We start from the raw sequence: 22,274 nt of genomic DNA, 5'->3' as shown, positions 1-22,274 counted from the left end.
CACTCTATCTTATCGGCCGGCAGCCGCTGCCGAGCGCAATTTTCCCATCTGATCCCGTGATCACATATACTCCTTCACCAGATGTTACTATTCTGTACGAGTCTACTTCGAGCTGACGTGTGCTAATCTTTGGTCCAAAGAACCGATTCTGACTGTCCTCTGAAGACCGCCTGCTCGATTCTGCTATTTTTTGTTCCTGCACCTGAACCGTGTCAACATGGCGACTGCCCCGCAGCAGAGGAAGACCTTTAACATTGGCACTCGCAAGTCGAAGCTTGCCCTCGCCCAGACACAACAGGTCGTGGATGCCTTGAAGCAGCGGTACCCTGAGTACGAATTCAACATTAAGTCAAAGGACACCGCGGGCGATCGAGACAAGAGCACCGCATTGAAAGACTTCTCCACCAAGAATCTGTGGACAGAAGAGCTGGAAGAGTTACTCGTTGGCGGGCAACTAGACTTCATTGTGCATTCATTAAAAGGTATGTTAACCTGGACCTGAATGGTGGTATTTGGGCTGCTATTGACATGCTTCTGTTCCTTTACAAGATGTGCCTACTTTACTCCCTTCCACTTGCGCCCTAGGAGGCGTCTTGGTCCGCGAAGACCCACGAGATGTGCTTCTCGTTAAGCCTGGTCTGCCCTATACCTCGCTTTCTGAGCTTCCTGCTGGTTCTGTTGTCGGTACCTCATCGATACGCCGCACAGCTCAATTAGCTTTGAAATACCCACATTTGAAGGTCGAAAGCGTGCGCGGTAATGTCGAGACCCGTGTGGCAAAGTTGGACGCAGCGGACGGCCCGTACAGTTGTATTATCTTAGCGGCGGCCGGGTTGTTACGGATTGGTCTTGGGAATAGAATCACCCAGTACCTTGATTCAAAAAACGGAGGCTTCTTTTATGCCGTTAGTCAGGGTGCGATTGGCATTGAAATCCGCAGCGATGACAGTGTGACGTTGGATATGCTTAATGAAGTTGGCCACAAGGAGACGTTCTTCACAGTCCTGGCTGAACGTAGCCTGCTGAGAACAGTCGAAGGTGGCTGCAGTGCGCCACTTGGAGTGGAATCCGAGTGGATCAGGGATACGGATGGAACGATGAAACTACAGACGCGAACCATTGTTGTCAGTGTTGATGGAACACGGCATTCTACCGCTGAACTTGAAAAGGCCATCGACAGCCCAGTAGCAGCCGAGACCTTCGGGTTGGAGCTGGCGAAGGAGTTGCTAGCGAATGGAGCTGCGCCGATTCTCGAGGAAATTAAACAGAACAAGGCTACTTCTTGATTGAAGGCAGAGTCGTGAATTTTGTTAGTAAAACGATGGGTATTTCCTAGGTACATATATTCTGTAGACTAATTTCAAATAAAAGGTCAAGCCGCCAGGCTTAAGGCACTGCTGATGTGAATTGAATATGGAATCAGCACCGCTGTTGTCTACTATAGAGTTGAGTCATTATTATCTCGACCCCGGATACTAGATATTTACACAAGATTAATTCGGTGGCCTTGAGTTTCTGTAGTGGATAAATGCTTGATAGCCTTTGGCAGTATGTCTGCTGCCACGTGCGTAGACCTCATGTTAGCACCTGGGCACTTGTCTGGATGCCATCCTGTCTCCAGAGCAGTCGAAATTAAGCCTGGTGTATAGCTTAACCATCTTTTGCGACAGACAGATCCCGCTCAGCCCCTATTCAATGTATTGCCAGAGCCTCTCGGGTTAGCTTCTTTAAACTCGTCCCAGGCACGTGCTTTCATAGTTTCTTCATCGGCTTTGTCCAGATCATCTTCGTCAATTTCTTGAGGCATATCATTATTTCCCCCTTCAATAATGCCGCCTCGCTTCCGTTCCTCTTCCAGATATTCATCAATAGACATGGTCGGTAAATTATGCCCTGGTCTGAAGACGCCATTTTGGAGCTCGGTACGCCGGTTTGTCAGCGTGAATGGCTGTAAAGGTTTGCCAGTCTTGCTCAACAACGGCCCTGAGCGTCCACCTCTCAGCAACTGGCTGAGAGGGGCATCGAGCCGCTCTGAATATGTATTTTGGTTTGCAGCATCTCGTCTCCTTGGGTCATCTCGAAGGGTCTCGGCTGAAGTAGGAGGGGCGCTTCGCATTTGTGAGAGCATGTCTAGCTCTTGCACAATCATATCAAGTGATTGGAAAGTCTGGTGGGTGTAAAGGCTGATTTCCGCCAAATATAATTGTCTTGTCGTTTCATCATCGCTTTGGAGTCGGTCCTGATTTTGTGAGAAATACTGTATGGAAATAAATTGTCAGCGAATGCGCCCACCCCTCCTCCTATACGTATGCGAAAACAGGTATTGTTGAAAATACCTCTAACTTCTGCTTGAGCTCTTTCTCTTCGCGGAACCTGGCAACCTTGACCTCGCGTCTGTTGGCAGCGTCGCTTTTCGAGGCGAGAGAGAACTTTGAAGGGTTCTCCGAATATTGCTCGAATAATTTCCTATCGCGGGCCGATAACAAGTTATAATCATCCAGTCGCGTCAAGTATTTCTCGTATTCTCCCAAGGCACGACGCAGCACAGTTTCTCGGTTGGCGGACGACAAGCGCTGGACGAGTTCAGCCAGGAGATAGTCGACAGTCAGAAATCTTGGGAGACAGCGTTAGAAACGAAGCAACGAAATCCGTTGAAATGGGAGGATGGAGCTCTTCATACTGCAAGTCGGTAGTGGCGATATCCTCCAGACCTTCGTTTGAGCTGAAGAGCGAGACCTGGCTGATCAGTCTCTGGCATTCTTCGAGCTTGGCGACGGCCGCCGACACTTCCCCGCGGTAAGCATCGCTATTTGGCTCAGCGCTGGATTCGACGGACTGCTTCTGGGCCTTTGCAGCTTGAAAGAGGTCTCTCAAGCTCTGTGGCTGTTCTGTCATTATGCTTCGCGTCAATCTCAAGGGGGTTGGTTGTGGATATGTTCATCTTCAGAGCGCTCGCAAGACGGCCAAAATAATTCTGGAGTTGGAGGGGCTGCGGCACAGAAATGCAGCGCTTTTATTGGTTACAGCCTGGGCCCGCTTTTTGAACTGTACGAAGGCAGCAAGAATAGATTGCTAGGATGGTTGTAGGTGTGGATGTTGCTTATTGTTATAGAATATATATAAACTTGTCATTAATAGCAAATGTTGCTTTTGTTTGGCGTCGCTATCTCGCTCTTATTAGCGGGCTTTGTTAGGCTTAGTTAGCCTTGGGCCCGTCCCCTAACCGGCTGGCGGGAGCTTAGGGCTTCGGGTGCTTTCTTAGGCTTTGGAACCCACACAGCTGCCCTATTCTTAGGGCTTGCGGCGTCGAACGTAACTGCGTGGGGGCCGCGTTTTTAGTGTGGAGTCTTGGACTCGATTGCGGAGTCGAAGATGCGGGGAGGAACGTTCGGATATTTTATGCGAGTGCTAGGATAGTCTTGATATTGAAACACAGGTCAAGCTGGCTTAGGTGATGGGGGAAATTGATGATGAACCATTGCTTTTGTACACGTCTTTGGCATTCAATGCAACTCGAGTAACTCAGTAGGGCATGTTGTCGTCCATTGCCATAAAAGAACCACGATCTGGAAGACCGATCCTGTCGAGTAATTAGCTCACAAACCTCAACTCAGACGGAACAAACACATTGCCTACCAAGAATCCACTCCAAGCCCCAGATAATCCGAAAGCATCCAGTCCGGCGATGGTGCTAGTGCGGCCGAAGACAGCATGTTCAACGAACTTTCGGGCTGACTTGTATTTGGAGGATCAAGGATAGTGTCCATGGCAGATTGCAGGGCACCTTTAGCTTGGCAGAATAGCTGGTAGTTACCATCACCAGGGTCATGTAAAACGCCCATATGAGCAATCAGGACAGACAGATTTTCAATGCTGCTTCGTCTTGACGAAGGATCGAGTTTGAATTGTAAAAGGTACCAGGCAATAGCTCCCGCAGCAGGTAAAGCGCAAGAAGCAACCTAGTCCATTGTTGCGTTTAGTATCCACGGTGAGTAACTGGAAGATTAACATCACTCACCCTCCATGCTAGAGAGATTAGGCCCAGCTCGGAAAGTTGCTCACGCCTCACGAGAGCTTCGTTGACCCACGCAAGAAGTTCGCTAGCGTTCACGAACAAAGCACCAGAGTTGTTAAGGCCATGTCGAGAGGCCGCCCATTCGATCAAAAACGTGGTATTTAGATAACACAGACGAATCTGATGTAAAGCGTCTACCTCATGACATGGTCGTCCTCTCAACCACAGATCCTGGGTTGGTACTGTAAGAAAAGAAGGAAGCTCTTTCCATGCATGGTCGATTTTCGCTTGTAGTTCACTAAGAGTTTTGTCAAATTTAATAAATTGTGTAGAAAGTCTGGTGTGATAATTACCTGATTCTCTCTGCCACGTTGGAGAGATTTCGACCAAGCAAGGTTTCTAGAGCATCCTCGCGGATCATTGATGTAATCATAGACCACCGAATGACGGCACTTTTCCTTATTTGACCAAGGGTATTCCATCCATTTCGATCAAGATGGGCTAGTTCTTGATCCAGAGCTTCCCCAACCAAACTATATGTGTCTTCTTCAATGTCGAGAGGCATGTTGGTAAAACAGAAACGTTTACTTACCCTAGGCGGTCGACCGAGAAAGACAGCAAAGCTAATATCGGATCCATATATGCGAGCAAAAGTCTGTTGGCGTAACTGGGTTAGGAAGAAAGGGAGGTATTGCTTTTCCTTCACGGTTTCGTGGAGCCCGTCTGCAAAGAGCGCGCTGGAAGCGTGATTAAGTCTTCTCCATGCTTTGAAACCTGTGCTTTATGTCAGTATTGCCAAACGACTTGAGATTGCGTGCCCTTACTTTGGTCACCATAGAAGACAGAAGCGAGCAGAAAGCTTTCATAGAGAAATATCATCATTACGTCGTTCAAAGTGTCTAAAGAGTCACAGAAGCCCACACACTTATTGGTCAAATGGACCAGACTTGTCCTCAATAGCTGTCGCTCTTCTTCTGTTTTGCAAACAGGATGTGGAACCCTTGTCTCAGTGGAAGCAATGCTTCTCTCGTGAGTATTTTTGATATAACATTTGCGCAAGTTAGGGCGCTCACCCAGCTAGGGTAATGATCAATCCCACTGTCTCCCATCGTAAATTCGAACCCGTGTACTGAGCAGCGAACTCTTCGAGAGTCATCGAGCTGTGGATTTCAATAGGTTGACCTGCCTTTTTGAACAGACGCTGGGATAAAGCAAACAAGCTGGCCTGCCGATTCTGCGATTGGCGAATGATATCAATCTCATTTGCGAGGCTTTCGAAGAATGGGAAAAGTAAAAACGTTCCCAGGTGGGTTTGGAGACCACCTCCTTTTGCTTCCGAGAACAGTCGACGAAATGCATCATCTGCAAGGTAATTAAGGAAGGTATCTAATAATTGCACCCCTTCATCGACCATTTTAGAGCTGTCTGCCCGCAGCACAGCGTCTCGGGATGATTGCTGGTCGTTAAGATGAGACGGTGAGGTGTCGATCCTGACGGCCAGGTGGTCTCCCAGATTATCCAACACTGTCTTTAGAGAAGAGGATCCTTGAAAACCTGGGTTTGGATATGGTTTCATTTGGAAAGTGGCCACTGGTCTCTCAGACGAGGCGTCATTTCCCGGAGTGGATGGAAGAAGTCTATTGTGCATTAGCTGTCTTTCCCTTTGAATGATTCTGACTGTCCAACACTGACACGTCATTTCGCTGCTCCATAGCTCGAATTGGCCTATTTCTTCTGAAGGGATTCTTCCTGTAGGTGCACTGCGCTGCGATCTCGCGATGAACACAGCGGAAGCATGCTGGACGCCGGTGGTCACAGGCGACCTTGGACAACCGGCAGGGCTCGCACGAAGGAATCCTGACGCGGTTCTTTTCGACTGCACGCTTCGTAGAGCCAATCATGTTCTGCGACAGAGAGACAATGCAGAGAAACTGAGGTCTCTTGGGTTGAGCTTGACTTCCAACTCCGCGTCGAATATGATTGGCTGCTGATAAGAAGGCGTTACGGCTGCCCGGGAGGCCTGAGGCTGCCAAATTTCGTTGGACTATACCAAGATATTTGCTCTCCTTCAACGTCTTGATTGCGATAAATTCACTAGTTAATAGACTTTGAAACTACCAAAGTCGGCTATAAAGCTCAAATCAGTTATCTCGTACCAGGTAAGTACAGAAATAGATGTACTCAGCAGAGATATCTTACGGATCCCGAGGCTTCAATGCCGAGGCTTGTTCTTGAATGGATCTTTCTATATTGCAAGTTCCTACATAAGTGGTGCACAATGGCGCTGCCCGTGATACCAGAAGAGCGGGCTTAGTAGAAAGTAAACGAGACAAGACTGACCGGTGGCACCATTAACAGTTGCAGACGGTATGTTTGAGGAAGTCAGGTATGCTTGATTCTATACATACTTGAGCATACTCATAACCAAACTTTGAAGATGGATCACGTTGGCACAGCAGATGCGTTACCTCTGTTTTACAGATCTGCGGCATTTGCTGGCGAGATGGTTGTTTTGTAGTATCAGGATCCATCCGTATGATTGTTACGTAGGTCAAGTCAAGGTTATGAACCAGAAAATTTCCCAATAGTTTGTTATTTGATGATAATCGCTCTCTGCTCCACCCTACTAGTTCTGCAGATCGGAGATATTCCAATTAAATGGGTGTCCTGAACTGCTCAAGCAGTGCTGTGGAGGGCCCGCGGAAGATTACAGTACATGTACAGATTACCAAGTGGCTAAACATTACAAATTTTGTAATTACGTGATAAATATATGAAAAATTTTATTTCGGGTTGAAAAAGTGGCAAATCGTAGAAGATGTAAGATTTTATTGGCTAGATTATGTTGCCGCTATGCCCACACATGCTTGGCATGTATGTAATAGAAATGTAAAATACCACTTTCATTACAATTTCCAAAAAAAAAATATCATTTCCCACTTTTTTTTTTTTCCCAAGAAAATTCTCAATCACAGAGTCCAACTTCTCTCCATTACTAATCATTCAACAGAAGTGGCTTAGAAATCAACAGAAACTGGAAGTTTCCAAGGTTCTTGCAGGTACCTAGGGGGAAACGATGTAGCGTGCAGAGGAGAACATAAAGTGCTGACGGGCACAACTAAATTCATGCTTGACTATCTTCAATTGACTTCAGAAAACCCACCAAGATCAACATGACAAACTGGCCGGACATTCCTACTGAGCCCGCCGCGGGCATCTCATATTTCACCCCTGCGCAGAGCCCTCCGGCCGGCACAGCGCGCAACCCGCAGTCCAGCGGCAAACCCATCCCGCAGTTGTTCCGTCCGTTGACTATTAGAGGACAGACATTCCAGAACAGGTTGGGGGTATGTGTCTCTCGTGCTTGTCCTATCGACTATGCAACAAGAACAACCAAGACTGATTCTTTGCACTGCAGCTGGCGCCCATGTGCCAATACAGCGCCGATGACGGCCACATGACTCCATGGCACTTGGCGCATTACGGTGGAATCGCACAGCGTGGCCCAGGGATGATGATCATCGAAGCCACCGGGGTCCTGCCGGAGGGTCGGATCACGCCTAGTTGCGTCGGCCTGTGGAAGGACTCGCAGATTGCGCCCATCAGACAGGTCGTTGAGTTCGCACACAGCCAGGGTCAGAAGATTGGAATCCAACTTGCCCACGCCGGCCGCAAGGCCTCAACTGTGCCTCCCTGGCTGGGCGGAGGCATTGCAACGGACGCTGTTGGCGGCTGGGTAGAGAAGGTCATTGCACCAAGCGCCATCCCCTTCGCCCCGGGAGGGATCATCCCCAAGGCTATGAGCAAGGCGGATATTATCGAGTTCAAGGAGGCGTGGGTGGCCGCCACTAAGCGAGCTTTGGCAGCAGGTGTGGATTTCGTCGAGATTCACAATGCACATGGGTACCTCTTGTCTTCATTCTTGAGTCCCTCTTGCAACCAGCGTACGGATGAGTATGGTGGCAGCTTCGAGAACCGTATTCGACTACCCTTGGAGATTGCTCAGTTGACTCGTGACACGGTTGGTCCTGAAGTGCCTGTCTTTCTTCGTGTTTCGGCTACCGACTGGTTGGAGTCGGATGAACAAGGATGGAAGAGTGAGGATACGGTCAAGTTTGCCGAAGCTCTAGCGAGGCAGGGTGCCGTGGATCTGATCGATATCAGTACCGGGGGTGTGCACAGCGAGCAAAAGGTCAAGGGCGGCCCGGCATTTCAGGCACCCTTTGCTGCTGCAGTTAAAAAGGCAGTTGGGGATAGGATGCTGGTGGCTGCTGTCGGGATGATCAACAACGGCAACGTGGCCGAAAAGATTCTAAATGAGAATCAGGCCGATGTGATTCTAGTTGGACGAGCATTCCAGCGTGATACAGGACTAGCATGGCATTTTGCCAAGGACTTGGACGTCGAAATTGCCATGGCTGCGCAGATACGTTGGGGTTTTTCCAGCTTCCGTAATGCCTCCGAATACATCCAGCCCAACTCGATGAAGGCATCTATTTTTGACTAGAGGGGGAGGAAAAGATGACGGAAAATGGGTGGTTGTAGTTGTATTGGACTTTTTTAGCCAGCTAAAACACATAGAGTATCGCATACATAGACTGTATAGATTTGCATATAAACGGACAAGACTGCAAAATGATCATACTTTCCGTCGTTAATTTGCCTTTTTTCTTTTTGATTGTTTGCAGATAGGCCAGAATCTATTTCCCAGGCGATATTGGTTCTAAAAATTGAAATAGATGCTATATTATACAAGAATTCAAGATACTCCATTTGACAGCTTCGGGCGGGCCTCTGATGCCAATAGATATTCAACCCCGATAACGGCCGCATTAGGAACAGCTTCTGTGTAGCAGAACCTAATCCCATGCTTTGCTAAAGCAAGTTGATAAACGGTCTGGTAGACGCTGTGGAGCATCACGCTGCCGGAAAGAATGAGACCGCACCTTGAAGGATCTACATACCCCTGCGACTGGGGATTGAGCAAACGACGCAAAGTATTGTCGACAAAATTTGATACTTGCTGAGAGATGATATCCACGGCCTCGGCGTTCCCGGCTCCAGCCAAATCAAGAACTGTCTGGGCGATGCTTGCAATTCGGCCTTTGGCAGTTCCCTCGTCGCTTGCTGTTAGGACGTTGCTTAGCAGGTCGATATTACTGAGATCGCTCTCTCTTCCCAGCAGCGATCCCGAAAAGAATTCCACAACTTTGGTGTCGAGTGGACTAAGTCCGGCTCTTCGGTGACCCAGGTTTATCTCCTCTAAAGAACACAACGTCTTCCGGACAGCTTGTCTTCCAATTGCAAACCCGGCACCCTCGTCCCCAAGGAGATGACCCCATCCTCCAGCACGTGCAACTCGTTTTGGTGTACCATCATTGCTCTCAAGAGCATAGCGAATGGCGATGCTACCAGTACCGGCAATAACAACAAGGCTAGAAGAAACCTCGGGATGCCGTACCATGGCTGCAGCTAGCAGGTCTACGTCGTTGGATACTCGCACCTGTACCGACTTATCAAGGTCCAATTGCTGTGTGATGGTCGCTTGTACACGTTCTTTCATTCCTGGGCGGTCCATTCCGGCAGCAGCAACCCAGATAGAAGAGAAAGATTCTTGATTGTTCGATGAATGAATTGAACCGTTGATACCGTTGAGTTCCTGAGTTGTCCGAGGGAGATTTTTCAGTGCCTTGCGCGCAGCTGTAATCACTGAATTCATTGAAGTGTCGTATTCTCCATCAGTTCTAGTAATATTAGCGCATATTTCATTTATGTTCGTTTAAGGAGTTGGAGGCCCATACAAATTGCAAGGCCCAGCGACACCACTCCCGGTGTTACCACTGAGGATCCCTACTACAGCGGCACATTTAGATCCTCCACCATCTATGCAAAGCACTGCTCGGTGGCGATTAGACCCATTCACCAGGGGTTGCTCAACTTGGCTCCCGTTTTCGTGAGCGAGGACCTTAGCAAGAACTCCCTGGGCCATATCTAGCTCGAGCTGGCTCTGTTCTATCGAGGTGCCCTTCTCTGCGACGACAATTGCGAGTTTTACTCTACCATTGCAGCGAGCAAGAAGGTCGTCAAGATCGTGGTCGGCCATCAAAGAGCAGTGTTTGCTGACTTTCCGAAGAATATTTCGCGACCTTTGCTTGAGCTTCTTGTTCGATGCAATCAGATCCACCATCTATGTTGCACATTCAAGTTAGCAAACAATAACAGCATTTCTTACGTTATATATAGGTATATATAGAATAACATTTATTGACCGGATACACTAACCATGTTTCCAGATGTTTTACCGGCCTTAATCATAGTCCCAGTACTTAGCATATTCAACACCATCTTCGTTGCAGTGCCCGCCTTGAGTCTTGTGCTTCCTGTGACAACTTCAGGACCAGGCAAAGGTGATATCATCACATCGAGGGCGCCCAATTGCCCCATCTCTGATGGGGATACACACGCCACTCCAATCGTGAGGCAGCCCACGCCCTTGGCATATTCAAGCGCTCCAAGGACGTATGGCGTGCGACCAGATGCCGCGATACCGATAACGCTATCACGTTCAGCGTCTAGGTTTAACGCTACCAAATCATCTTTGCCGGCTATAGGGCTATCTTCTGCCCCTTCTTGTGCCTGACGAATCGCGGCATCTCCTCCTGCTATCAAGCCGACGAATTGGGTAGGCGGTGCTGCAAAAGTAGGAGGTATCTCTGAACTGTCCAATACTCCTAATCTAGAAGATGAATCTCCCTCGTCAGACTACATTTTTCACATATCGATACTGCATAATAAAATATACGCACCTGCCGCTTGTCCCTGCGCCAACATAAATGACTCGCCCACCCGAACGGACACGAGGAAGTAACAAGTCTATTGCCCGCGCGATATCCCCTATACAGGGGGTCACGCTGTCTGCCACTGTTTTATCCTCGTCGTTTATGATGGCACACATCTGCAGAGTCGAACCCCTGTCAATATGGCTGGTGAGTTCATTAATGGCCTCAGTCTGCAAGCCCGAGAGATCCAAAACATCATGTGCCATTCTTGGGTGTAGAGTAGCTTGTCGTTATCCCTTTCGAGGAATACAGTATATCCGATGCATGGACGGAGTCGACCCGCGCGTTATATTGGGGGAAACATTTCTCAACGACACCTTGCTCGTAGCATCGGTCCGGAGAAGTTCGTAGGTTCACCGGAGTACACTCTCGAATGAACAGAATAGGGCGGAAGTTTGACGACATGAAAATTGCCTTATCTGGCGCTTTTGCGGAGACAACGCCGAGTCGGAGAAAAGCAACGGGATCTGGCCATTGACAGGTCGCGTTTACGCCGAAGACTATCGCAGACTCCACATTACTCCGGATTGCCTCAGGAAACATTCCTATCTCACGCTGCCAGCCTTGCTTATCTCCGTCGTCGATTCCATGTGGTTGGATTGGGCTGGGGCTCTGTACTCGGCCGGGGTTCACCATGGTATAATAATACATAAGACCTGGCAGCAACCAGTTCAGAGCGCATCATAAAATGTTCACGGAAGTCCCAGCTCGTCAGATCACATTGCTGCTATATCTATCGTAGTATACATACACCTACTACAATGTCGACTACGGCCGTCGAGGAGTCCTCGTCGATGGTTCGACGAGTTTACACCCACTCCTGGTTTCAGATCCTACTCATCAGCTTTATTTGTTTTTGCTGTCCGGGCGTAAGGACTCAATAGCATTGCTATTCTGGCAACCAAATATAATCTCATGCTGACAGAATCCGTTTTTTTCCCCCAGATGTACAATGCCCTTTCTGGCTTGGGAGGATCCGGTCAGGTCAACTCAACCGTAGCAGCCAATGCAACAGTTGCCCTACTGTCGACCACGGCGGGAACAGCTCTTTTTATCGTGGGCCCAATATTCAATTGTGTTGGGCCCCGAATGTGTCTTCTTCTGGGCGGATGGACTTATGCGCTTTACTCGGGTAGCCTGTTGAACTACAATCGTAAGTTTTTACATACAGAATCATACGCAGGAATAAGTACTGACACTCAATAACCTCCCCAGATACCCAAAATGGTGCATTCGTTATAGCGTCCGGCGCGCTTTTGGGTTTAGGTGCCTCGCTTCTATGGGTGTCGCAGGGAGCGATTATGACTACATACGTCCCCGAGTCGCAGAAGGGACGAGCAATTGCAGTCTTCTGGATCGTCTTTAACCTTGGTGGTGGAGTTGGCTCTCTCGCTAGTTTTGGCCTCAATTTCCACTCGAAGACAGGGACCGTTTCTGACGGAACCTACATTGCCTTACTCGTGATTATGCTGGTAGGGTGGGCACTCGGCATCTTTATCTGCAAACCCTCAGCAGTCAGAGTGAAAGGAATACAGACAATCGCTAGTGAGGAATCCAACTGGCGTCAGACAGCACGGCTCGCACTAAGCACCCTGTCTGACTGGCGGGTTATTTGTATGGTGCCCTTGTTCTTTTCCGCAAACGTCTTCTATTCATATCAACAAAACGAGGTCAACGGGATGACTTTCAATATCCGCAGTCGATCTCTAAACGGTGCATTATATTGGATAGCCCAAATGATTGGTGGTCTGGTCATGGGCTGTTTGCTCGATATGCCATGGCTGACTCGTCGCTGGCGTGCTGTGGCTGGCTGGGCGACTCTCTTCATTACCGGAATGTGTATTTGGGGCGGTGGATATGCGTTCCAGCTCTGGTCTACTCACCGACAAGCACAAGGATTGAAGCAGGACATTGACTATACGGATGGTAGCCTCTCGGCAGGCCCTATCATCTTGTATATGTTTTATGGAGGCTACGACGCCTTGTGGCAATCGTTCTGTTACTGGCTGATTGGCGCCTTGTCCAATTCTCCGGCCAAAACAGCGATTTTGGTAGGGGCATATAAGACCTTCCAATCTACTGGAGGAGCAATGGCATGGCGGGTGAATGCGCTGGGCATGTCGCCAACAGCCCAGTTTGCGATGGACTGGGGTCTCTGTATAGGCTCTCTGGTGTTTGTTATGCCCACAGTTTGGGCTATCAAATCAACGAATGTGGACGAGGAAGAGTCTGTTGCAGAAATCCAGGAGAAGGAAGAGGTAAAATAATCCTTGCTCTAGTGAAGACTTCCTCTGGCCCATGCCACGTACCTATGGCATACGTCTGGTTGCCTACTAGTATATATATATATATATCTCAAAGTACCTTTTATTTAATATGAATATATCGTCAATTGGTTTTTTTTTTTTTTTTTTTTTTCAACAACGGAATATTAATCGGTCAGCCAACAAAAAGGGACCGTTGAATGGGACTTCTGGTAATGCTCATTTTATATGTATATAAAGCCTTATATTCCGCTGTCAATAATTGAGATCCTCAGTGCAGAACCGTGACTGCGATTCCGGAGTAGGTTAATGCGCCTCACGAGCGGGATATATCTCCTCCTCGCGAGACCTTCACATCTCTTTTGCTTCATTCTTCACCCTCGATAATAATTCTCAGCTCATGGCATGCTTACCAGCAGTACCTAGCTAGCCCTAAAGCCCTAGCCGTAAATAGTAATTACCACGTAGTCTATACTACGCAGTGCTATTGCATACACTAATGCAGCACCTAAAGAGTTGGCTTATTTTCTCTCTCTTTTTCTTTTCTTTTCCTTTTTTTTTTGACAGATAAAGGCAAAATGGACGTGACGTCGAGATTACTACCGCTATACAGGCTAAAATTTCACGAATGGATACACAAAAAGACAAACGGACCTCCCACCTGAACATTGACCATACATAGCCAGACTTAGGACTGCGTTCTCGGCCCTATGTATGACTTCCTCGCCTCGGCATACCACCAGGTAAACGACAAAAGCGCAATAAACCCGGCGATGACAATCGCATAGTTCATATTCTCGGGCGTAACAGGGTATGAGGGCGGGAAGAACAGGAAGATACTAACAAAGATGGTCCAGACAATGGCGATATAGTTGATAGGTTTCCGCCACTTTCCCAGGTCAAATGGTCCTTTGGCGATGGGCGATTCGTGCTTGAAAAACTGGCGTGCGGCAATGACGGTGATGTATGATAAGTCCATTGCTGGAGAGGTAACGTCGAAGATTCCGTCAATTGTCTCCGTGGAGCCGAGAGCGATCAGGTTGAGGCAGCAGCAGAAGAATACGACGATCCAGACGGAGTATAAGGGAGTGTGCGTGGTGCCGTTTACCTGGCGGAAGACACTGTTCTTGCTTTTAATGGCATGGACCAGAGAATTCCAAGGTCGATCATAGGAATACATACCCCGACAATGGCAGAGCGCCGTCCCTTGCTAGGGCATAAGCAGTTCTTGTATCTGACAGCATAGCAGTGATGCCTGTTTTGCGTCAGAAGAAAGAAAAGCCAAAGGCTACTAGAAGAGAAGAATGACATACCGGTAAAAAACTGCACGATAATCGGCCATATCCACATCGCCAATCCTCCGCTCCGGCCAGCAGCATTGAAGAAGACCTGCGCAGCAGGATTTCCCATGGGTGACGCAAGAATATCTGCAACATTGCCAGCGCAGAATCCAAGAGCGATGTTCAACAGAAATCCAAAAACCCAGGTAAATAAGACTGCTTGGAAGATGGCAACGGGGCCACTCATAGCGGCGTTTTTCAACTCTTCGCTCATATGGGCTGTTGCATCGTAGTCTGTCATGGTCCACGCAACTGAGAGATATCCGATTAGGAAGGATAGGCCCTTGTTGTTCCAGCCTGACCCATCAGTAATGGTCCCAAACACTTTGCTGGCAGGCAACTTGTTTGGAGTGAGCACGAGGATGGCAATAGAAATAGCCACGGAGGCGATGACTGTCGACTCCGGTCAGATTTGAGTCCAAATCCTTTTTGTCTCGGGGAAACATACGGTTCACTGGAGCAAACCAGCGAATTATTTGACTAAGTGCTCTTGTGGGAATTGAGCATATCAGCCCGTGGCATACAAGCACACCAATGCTTACCGCCACAGTTGTACTCGCCGAGCTGGGGAAGGTAAGTTATTCGATCATGCAGTCAAATAATTGGAAACATAAGGGTTGGTTTGGTACAAACGTACGGCACATATGTAGGTATTCCATCTTCTCCTACTGACCCCATTGAGACGGCTGCCAGTATCTGAATAATGTCAGTTACGATACACCCAAACAAAAAGACACACAACTGGCTTTACCATCTGAGCAACTGTGTAATCGACACTGGCTACGGCATCAAGTAAGTCATAAATTCATGGGCTTGAGCTATCGGAATGAGATCTTGAGCCATGAAACTTACCAACACCTGCTGTTCTAGTTTAAGGATCAGCTTGACTGTACTTGGGTACCAAATAAGGAGTATATCACACTCACTGGCCAAGAAAATTAGACCATCCAATCACCCAAGCGGCCAACGGCACATATCTCTCGGGGAAAACGTTCTTCGTCACAAAGTACATACCACCGGACGTCGGATAGGCGGATACAAGCTCGGCAACTAGAAGGTCTCAGACTTAAGAATCTTCATTCGGGGGAAGCCATCAGAATCTGATCATACCGGATAGGGCAATGCATAGAGAGAAAATGGAGCCCGAGAACCAACACCAAACAGCCGTCGCAGGTCCACCAGCAGCAAGTGGAGACGACCAAGTGCCAGGCACTAGACAAGCCCGTCAGCTTCTTATCTTTGATGGCGGACAGATCCACTACTTACCACTTCCAAGGACACCCATGATGGAGACTGCATAAGAAAGAGTCGACAATCGCGTGAACTCCCTATGAAACTCCTATTCCGAGTCAGAATAGACCTCCTCGCTTGAGACTGGTGGAAAGGCAACGAACCTGCTTGTATCCGATCTGTTCCAGTCGGTGGTCATCAGTCGAATGGTAGATTTCGCCATTCTCAACACTGTCGTGGCTCTTTCGGATGCTAGGGAGAGATGGACCCCCGGAGACGGGGGTCTTGCTTTCAACTTCAAGCTGTGGCTTTGCGATATCTGAAGCCATGCCTATGTCTGAAGAGGGTCATTGCATGAGCTGGCATTGCCTACCGGAAGGGATTTGCAATACATATAAGTCACTTTTTGGCTATGTGGACCGGAGATTGTGTAGAACTTTAGATATCCTGGCGATTGGCCCAGAGCGCAACAACAAGATAGTATATAAAGATAGTGAAGATAATGAGAGATAACATGAGAAAGCGGACTCTCGCCGCTGGCGTCCTTCTCCATGGACCCAAAGCAAAGGAAACGCAACAAAGAATCCGGGGTGCATGGGTTCGACGCATTCCAGTGTAGATAGAGACTGGATTGAATATGGTGGCGGCGTTATCAGCGACTCTCTCGGTGCGCTAGGAGCGACACATGCGAGCAACGCGCCGTACGCGGTTTTGCGTCGCTCAGTAAGAACCGGAATTATGGGAACCCTATGATGATGCGTGATTTAGGCAAAGCTATTCTGGAGACCTTGGGAGGCCGTTGGGGGTCGTCTGTTGGATACACTGTAGGTGTGGCATTGGTTGGATAAATGAAGCATATTGGGACAACCGGGGATGGAGCACGACGAAGACAGAAAAAAGCTATTGCTAGCTAGATTCGAAAACTCGATCGTCGGCCATCATGCTTGTGAATCTGGAAGTCGGTTCGGTTCTGTTGGCACTTCTTGTAGTTGCAACCTGGATACAGCGACGACGCCGAGCAGAAAAGTCAGCATCATCACTAGCACCGCCCATTCACTTGGATTCCAAGCAAGGTACTACGCGAATAACACCATTGGAGCATTTCAATGTCGACGCAACAGAACCGCATCCTTACCGGCCATGGAGTTCAGGTAAATTCGCCATGACCATGGGCATCCAAAAGGTGCCGTCCGAAGAATGGCTCACGCTCGATCGGCGCTACGTCCCTGAACAAGCACTCCGGCGAGAGCTACTGGCTAGGCATCATGACGGGGTAATGCAAATCTTACCAGGCTCGGAATCAGCATGCGAGGAAGTCCTCTCGATGGTGGTGTCGTATCTGACGCAGCGTTATCCGCACCTCTTCTACCATCCCTCGGGGCAGCTGGATCATATCTACAACAAACTGACCGAGCAGACGTTCAAGATTGTGGCTCCGTACGATGTGCCACCGTTGGAAATCGCTGCCCAGCTGGCTATGGAGGATATCAATATTCTGTACCCGGGGTTTGGCGAGGATCCGGAGCAACATTATCTGTAAGCGACATGCATTCTGTTTAAATGGAGGATTTACTGACAGAGAATCGACGACAGGGCAGCAAGCTACAGCATGGCCCCGGCAGGCTGGGATCTACGAGAGCGTATAGGATGGCCGCTGTGGAAAATCCACAGTCCAGTTCCCATGTGGCAGGAAAAGCTGCAGAGGTCGGTAGAGAAGTGAGTCGTCTACAACAGTATCTTGATCGCAACATGCTCATCATGTCCATATATGCAGGTATTTCCACAAAATGAAAGCAGACGACCTTATTGCACGCCACAATTACTTCGTGCAAACCGACGACATTCTCTTCCAGCAAGTGCCCTTTGCCGAGAGACTCCCCGAGCCGCCCAAGATTGAGGACATTCGAATCCGACACGAGCGACAAACGTTGCGTCGCCTGCCACGCACTGGGGCGATACTATTCTTGGTGCGCACTTATATCATGCCTCTGACGGACTTGCGCGATGATCCGGACAGCCTACGGGCGTTTCTGTCATCGGTGCGTGCCATGCCGCCTAATATGGCGAAATACAAGGGTCGACCGGTCTGGGGGGAGACCGTGGAGCGATGGTGTGCGGAGATTCTGGAAGAGCCAATTTCCTAGAACAGCTGCCTACGCATTCCAAGCATATCTTGATATACGAGGCGGTCTCTGGTGGTCGGTTGCTAAGATTTAGTATAGGGTCGGAAAAGAACAACCTCGTCAAAAACCAAGTAAAAAAGAAGGAAAAGAAAGAAATTAAACGGCATTCATGCATATTTCTGGATTTCAGCCTGTAGACGACACAAATACAGATATAGCTATTGATGTGTACATTGCTAACTAAGAATCTTTACATGTATGGTACGGAGTGATGAGATAACCCTAAGCAAAGTATGACTGAGAGCTACACTCCAACTTTATCTCTCATTGCTCAAATGTCTCTAATAGAAAAGTGAATCAACCACTCTCTTCAGAGCGAGTCTTTTCTATCTCTACCAGGATGCTAGATATTTACGTGAGCAGTCAAAGTTCTTTTAAAGACAAAGTGGCAGCCTCTAACCAATGACGCATTACATTGTACGGATTAGTGGGCAAATTCAGAGCAGGAAAGATATCAATCCAACCCTATCTTATTTATTTTATCTAGAAGAGGAGTATTGACTATATATATGGCGGTTTAGTGTGTGATCAACTCTCAGCTCTGCCCATGCAAAATGGACCGCATAGCACATACTATGATTAGTATAGTATGCTATAGTTAGTATAGGAATAACTCTACGATACTACTCCCATACTACGTCGGATGGGATTTCTGGCATTCCAAGGTTTCGTGCTAGCAGAGTAAAACGACAGACAGACTGCTGATAGGCAAACAGCCATAACTAGTGGAGACTGGGCTGGTCTCCTTTATTGGCCGCCATACAAGTTGTATCCATAGACCCATGGATCCATGAAGGCCTAGTAACTATGAGCTTTGTTCGGGGAAGGCCCTCTATTTTCCCCTCAGAAGCGCTGTTGCCGCTGCAAATAAACGCTGCTGAGTCGGGCAAATCGCGCTCTTTAAAATGTGGCATGGCAGGCTGCCTTTTTTGCTGAGCATTCAAGACCTTGATCATGAGCGTGCCTCAGCACAAGGAAAATACAGGTGCGCGGACTCGTATCCAACGACGCCGAACCGGATGTTTTACTTGCAAGAGGCGCCGGAAGAAGTGCGACGAAACGAGGCCGGAGTGTAAGACTGCCTGTCCATAGTTAGATCCTCAAGCGAGATCAAAATATCTAACGAGTTTTGCAGGCGACTCCTGCCGGAAAGCCGGTTATATTTGTGAAGGCTATCCGATTCTCACGCATTATCGTGTGCGTCCGTCAAGTTCATATCCTCAAAGACCAATAGAACAAACAACAATGTCATCATCATCGTCACCGCCTGTATCGCGACCTCTGCAAAACTTGGATCTAGACAGTAGTCCTCAGTTCCCTATGCCGGATGGCTTTGTCTCGGTCATGAGCCCGTTAAACCAGATGTTCCAACTAGAAGGAAACCTTGGGCCGGAACTGAGTTTCTTCCCAGATGCTGGCGTCAATCCAAGTGACGACACCGAAGAGTTTTCGGCGCATGAGGTTTCTGCAGCCACGGACAGTCGAGCAGCTACAGCTCTATCCTTGATACCGCCGAGTGTGCCATTCTTGGTCAACGGGATCGAGTCTCGAAATGAGCATCGATTCTTTCGGCATTTCACAGATGTCACATCACGAGTTCTGACGTTGTCGACAGACCAGGACAACCCGATACTATCTGTGATCCTCCCTCGAAGTCTGCAAGATCCTATGATTCTAAAGTCACTCATATGTCTAGGAGCATCGCATCTAATGAACCATTTGGAGCCGGGTGCGAGCGAGAATATAGGGCTGCGCGCAGATAAACAGCGCTTGCTACAACAGGCAGAGCACCAGCAGGTAGTACGGGCTTTTTCTCTAGAGAGTCTTCGCCAAGGAAGCAACGAAAAGACTACGGAGTTGGAAGCCGTACTTATCAGTGCCCTGCTTCTGTGTCTGTATGAAATTTCCGAGGGTAAGGGCAATGGATCGTGGAATCTGCGTCTGAATAGTGCCCGGGATCTAGTCCAGCACGCTCTGAGAGAGGAGAAAGAATCCGGTTCAATCAGTGAAACAATGATTGAGGATGGTCTACTGGATGATGAAGATGACGAAGGCAATGATAATGAAGAAGAAGGAACCTCCCCGTCGAAATCCTTCTTGGATCTAGATATAAATGACTTCCTGTTGCAATTTTTTGCATACCACGATGTCTTTTCCAACGTGACAGTGGACAAGCCTATAACAGAAGACCCCACCCCCCATTTCTCTACCTTGATACAGGGCCATTACTTCTCTGTCAAACAGGGATTGAAACACAATCAAGTGCACATGCTGGGGGTCAACGACGGCTTGTTTGACCTAATCTCACGCATTGCAGCGTTACGCTCTTACTCTATGGGTGGCCACGTCCGGTCTGCAATTGTCATTTCGCAAGCAGTTGGGATATGGCAAGACCTCGATAGTTGGCGGCCGCCGAGCACCACGCCTCCTCTTTCGGGGGATCACATGAAGACTTACGACGCATACATCACGGCGTTATTCACATGGCTATTCTCCATCATCTACCCAGACAATATACACGATGAGAAAGTGCAGATGATGGTGCGCCGAGGGATCGAGAGCTTGGTATCGATCAAGCCATCAGGATTGTATACATTCTTGCTTTTCCCGCTCTTGGTCCATGGTGTGTCTAGCATCCTGCCGGAAGATCGGAGCGCCATCCAGATGCAGTTTGACAAGGTAGAAACGTTCAGCAGGTTAGGCAATATTCGTCTCTGTCGGAATGTCGTGCTGAGGTCTTGGGAGGCTTACGACAAAGGAAACAAGAGAACGTGGGATTGGATCAATTTAATGCAGCTGGCAGGCATAAGTGTCCCAGTGACTTGATATATAGCGTATTCTATTCTATCAAAGCTGTGCCACTTCACAATATCCATGGATGTCTATAACCACATAGTCTCTAGTTTCCAGACAGAATACCTAGTCAAAGGTACCATCATTCTTCAAAACGTACCGATATCGCGCCTCGCCTCTCAGCTGCTTTTGCACAGCTTCAGAACACTCACTCATTGGCAAGAGCTCCACCCATGGCTTAATATCATGCTTTTCAACCAGATCCAGCATCTGAAGAACCTCCTTCTTACTCCCTGTATTAGACCCTCTCAACGCGGCGTTGGTCCCAATCATCAACGTAGGGGGCAAGCTGGGCAGATCAGCCTCGGGGATACCAACATAGACCAACGTGCCACCCACGTCCAGCAGTTTAAGATACTCGGCCAATGGCATCTCCTTCGAGAAGGAGGTACAAACAATCAAATCCAGGCTCCTCTTGTGCTCCGGCAGAGTGTCCAAAGTGACGAAATTCGTAACCCCCATTTTCAGCGCATCCTCCTTTTTGCGCGACGAATGCGAAATTGCAGATACTTCTGCGCCCAGCGCAACAGAGAATTGAATCGCCAAATGTCCCAGTCCACCAATGCCAATGATGCCGACTCTGCTGCCCTTGGTGACATTGTTCCGGATTAGGGGAGAGAAGACGGTCAGACCGGCGCAGAAAAGAGGGCCGACGACGGCTGGATCAAGAGATTTGGGGACGGGGAATACAAATCTCTCGTTAACACGGACGTAGTCTGCATACCCTCCCCAGGACCGAGTGCCGTCGCTGTATGTGAAGTTGTATGTTTCGATGAGATTTGGCTATTCACAACGTCAGTACTGTCCAGCGCAGCTAAGTCCCTGTTCAAAGAAGCTTACACAGTATTGTTCCAGATCTTTCTTGCAGTAACGACAGTCACCGCAGCTCCATGCATTGGCACCAACCCCAACGATATCGCCGACGTTAAGAGAAGTCACTTTGGCGCCTACACGAGCGACCTTGCCAACGATCTCGTGGCCAACGACGCTAGGATAGAGAGTTCCGCCCTGAGTATTGGTTAGCAATGTGAACAGGATGGATCTATAAACAGAAAACAGAAGAAAAAAAAAGAGTACCCATCCTCCGCTCAGCGTATGCAGATCCGAGCCACAAATTCCGCAAAAGTCGATTTTTATATCAACATCGAACTCTTCAAACGTTTTGGGTTTGAATTGGAACTGTGTCACGATTCAGTCAGTCAATGAGTATGAAGTGTAAACAGAATATTCATACCTTCTCGAGATTGGTCCATTTCTCCGCTGACTTTGCTCCGTATCCGGTAAAGAGCTCAGGGACTGCAGCCATGGTGATGAACAAATGTATATTTGAGTGACTCAAAGAGACATTTGGAATTCCTCAGCCTCTGCCGCAGTTATAGAAACATAAATTCATGTGATACGCCTCTGATGACCACGCCCAGGCTTATCGAGACTGCGCATATCGCGCATCCGGCGCACACCGCGCGAGCTTTAGGGCGAGATCATACACATCAGCTATCGTGATGCATCCATAGATTGGCTGCAACACATTCACGATTAAGGCAATTAGT

The 22,274-nt window shown here is 48.5% G+C and overlaps 10 protein-coding genes across 10 annotated transcripts, besides 2 other annotated features; 5 read left to right on the top strand and 5 right to left on the bottom strand.

Annotated features, from left to right (window-relative positions):
- Positions 1 to 217: 217 nt before the first annotated feature.
- On the top strand, positions 218 to 1,286 carry UA08_08463 (Porphobilinogen deaminase; the record flags this gene model as incomplete). The annotated part of the gene is made up of 2 exons (XM_020263355.1): positions 218 to 482; positions 550 to 1,286. 2 exons carry the CDS (start codon positions 218 to 220, stop codon positions 1,284 to 1,286), a joined length of 1,002 nt encoding a protein of 333 aa, XP_020116401.1.
- A 395-nt stretch (positions 1,287 to 1,681) lies between these two features.
- On the bottom strand, positions 1,682 to 2,895 carry UA08_08462 (hypothetical protein; the record flags this gene model as incomplete). The annotated part of the gene is made up of 3 exons (XM_020263575.1): positions 1,682 to 2,257; positions 2,337 to 2,613; positions 2,681 to 2,895. 3 exons carry the CDS (start codon positions 2,893 to 2,895, stop codon positions 1,682 to 1,684), a joined length of 1,068 nt encoding a protein of 355 aa, XP_020116400.1.
- A 627-nt stretch (positions 2,896 to 3,522) lies between these two features.
- On the bottom strand, positions 3,523 to 4,580 carry UA08_08461 (hypothetical protein; the record flags this gene model as incomplete). Its single annotated transcript, XM_020263574.1, has 4 exons — positions 3,523 to 3,580; positions 3,637 to 3,959; positions 4,019 to 4,313; positions 4,369 to 4,580. The coding sequence occupies 4 exons, from the start codon at positions 4,578 to 4,580 to the stop codon at positions 3,523 to 3,525; spliced, it is 888 nt and encodes a 295-aa protein (XP_020116399.1).
- A 2,608-nt stretch (positions 4,581 to 7,188) lies between these two features.
- On the top strand, positions 7,189 to 8,522 carry UA08_08460 (hypothetical protein; the record flags this gene model as incomplete). Its single annotated transcript, XM_020263573.1, has 2 exons — positions 7,189 to 7,362; positions 7,434 to 8,522. The coding sequence occupies 2 exons, from the start codon at positions 7,189 to 7,191 to the stop codon at positions 8,520 to 8,522; spliced, it is 1,263 nt and encodes a 420-aa protein (XP_020116387.1).
- Positions 8,523 to 8,774: 252 nt separating this feature from the next.
- UA08_08459 (hypothetical protein) lies at positions 8,775 to 11,060 on the bottom strand (the record flags this gene model as incomplete). Its single annotated transcript, XM_020263572.1, has 4 exons — positions 8,775 to 9,748; positions 9,896 to 10,202; positions 10,298 to 10,751; positions 10,822 to 11,060. The coding sequence occupies 4 exons, from the start codon at positions 11,058 to 11,060 to the stop codon at positions 8,775 to 8,777; spliced, it is 1,974 nt and encodes a 657-aa protein (XP_020116386.1).
- Positions 9,858 to 9,891: a repeat region (Identified by RepeatMasker using a combination of RepBase library and repeat library created with RepeatScout).
- Positions 11,061 to 11,615: 555 nt separating the features above from the next.
- On the top strand, positions 11,616 to 13,121 carry UA08_08458 (hypothetical protein; the record flags this gene model as incomplete). Its single annotated transcript, XM_020263571.1, has 3 exons — positions 11,616 to 11,723; positions 11,800 to 12,007; positions 12,070 to 13,121. The coding sequence occupies 3 exons, from the start codon at positions 11,616 to 11,618 to the stop codon at positions 13,119 to 13,121; spliced, it is 1,368 nt and encodes a 455-aa protein (XP_020116283.1).
- A 156-nt stretch (positions 13,122 to 13,277) lies between these two features.
- Positions 13,278 to 13,373: a repeat region (Identified by RepeatMasker using a combination of RepBase library and repeat library created with RepeatScout).
- A 433-nt stretch (positions 13,374 to 13,806) lies between these two features.
- Positions 13,807 to 16,017, bottom strand: UA08_08457 (hypothetical protein; the record flags this gene model as incomplete). Its single annotated transcript, XM_020263570.1, has 12 exons — positions 13,807 to 14,239; positions 14,301 to 14,373; positions 14,432 to 14,851; positions 14,907 to 14,912; positions 15,001 to 15,022; positions 15,092 to 15,154; positions 15,198 to 15,238; positions 15,311 to 15,324; positions 15,385 to 15,508; positions 15,569 to 15,670; positions 15,725 to 15,797; positions 15,853 to 16,017. 12 exons carry the CDS (start codon positions 16,015 to 16,017, stop codon positions 13,807 to 13,809), a joined length of 1,536 nt encoding a protein of 511 aa, XP_020116284.1.
- A 611-nt stretch (positions 16,018 to 16,628) lies between these two features.
- On the top strand, positions 16,629 to 17,832 carry UA08_08456 (hypothetical protein; the record flags this gene model as incomplete). Its single annotated transcript, XM_020263569.1, has 3 exons — positions 16,629 to 17,224; positions 17,282 to 17,404; positions 17,463 to 17,832. The coding sequence occupies 3 exons, from the start codon at positions 16,629 to 16,631 to the stop codon at positions 17,830 to 17,832; spliced, it is 1,089 nt and encodes a 362-aa protein (XP_020116405.1).
- Positions 17,833 to 19,116: 1,284 nt separating this feature from the next.
- UA08_08455 (hypothetical protein) lies at positions 19,117 to 20,572 on the top strand (the record flags this gene model as incomplete). Its single annotated transcript, XM_020263568.1, has 2 exons — positions 19,117 to 20,494; positions 20,568 to 20,572. The coding sequence occupies 2 exons, from the start codon at positions 19,117 to 19,119 to the stop codon at positions 20,570 to 20,572; spliced, it is 1,383 nt and encodes a 460-aa protein (XP_020116278.1).
- Positions 20,573 to 20,790: 218 nt separating this feature from the next.
- Positions 20,791 to 22,030, bottom strand: UA08_08454 (hypothetical protein; the record flags this gene model as incomplete). The annotated part of the gene is made up of 4 exons (XM_020263567.1): positions 20,791 to 21,507; positions 21,565 to 21,732; positions 21,802 to 21,903; positions 21,959 to 22,030. The coding sequence occupies 4 exons, from the start codon at positions 22,028 to 22,030 to the stop codon at positions 20,791 to 20,793; spliced, it is 1,059 nt and encodes a 352-aa protein (XP_020116279.1).
- Positions 22,031 to 22,274: the final 244 nt, after the last annotated feature.

This window comes from Talaromyces atroroseus (assembly GCF_001907595.1).
Source record: "Talaromyces atroroseus strain IBT 11181 chromosome Unknown scaffold_14, whole genome shotgun sequence".
Lineage (NCBI taxonomy): Eukaryota > Fungi > Ascomycota > Eurotiomycetes > Eurotiales > Trichocomaceae > Talaromyces > Talaromyces atroroseus.
Note: the sequence above shows the minus strand (reverse complement) of the source record. Positions and strands in the feature narration are given on the sequence as shown.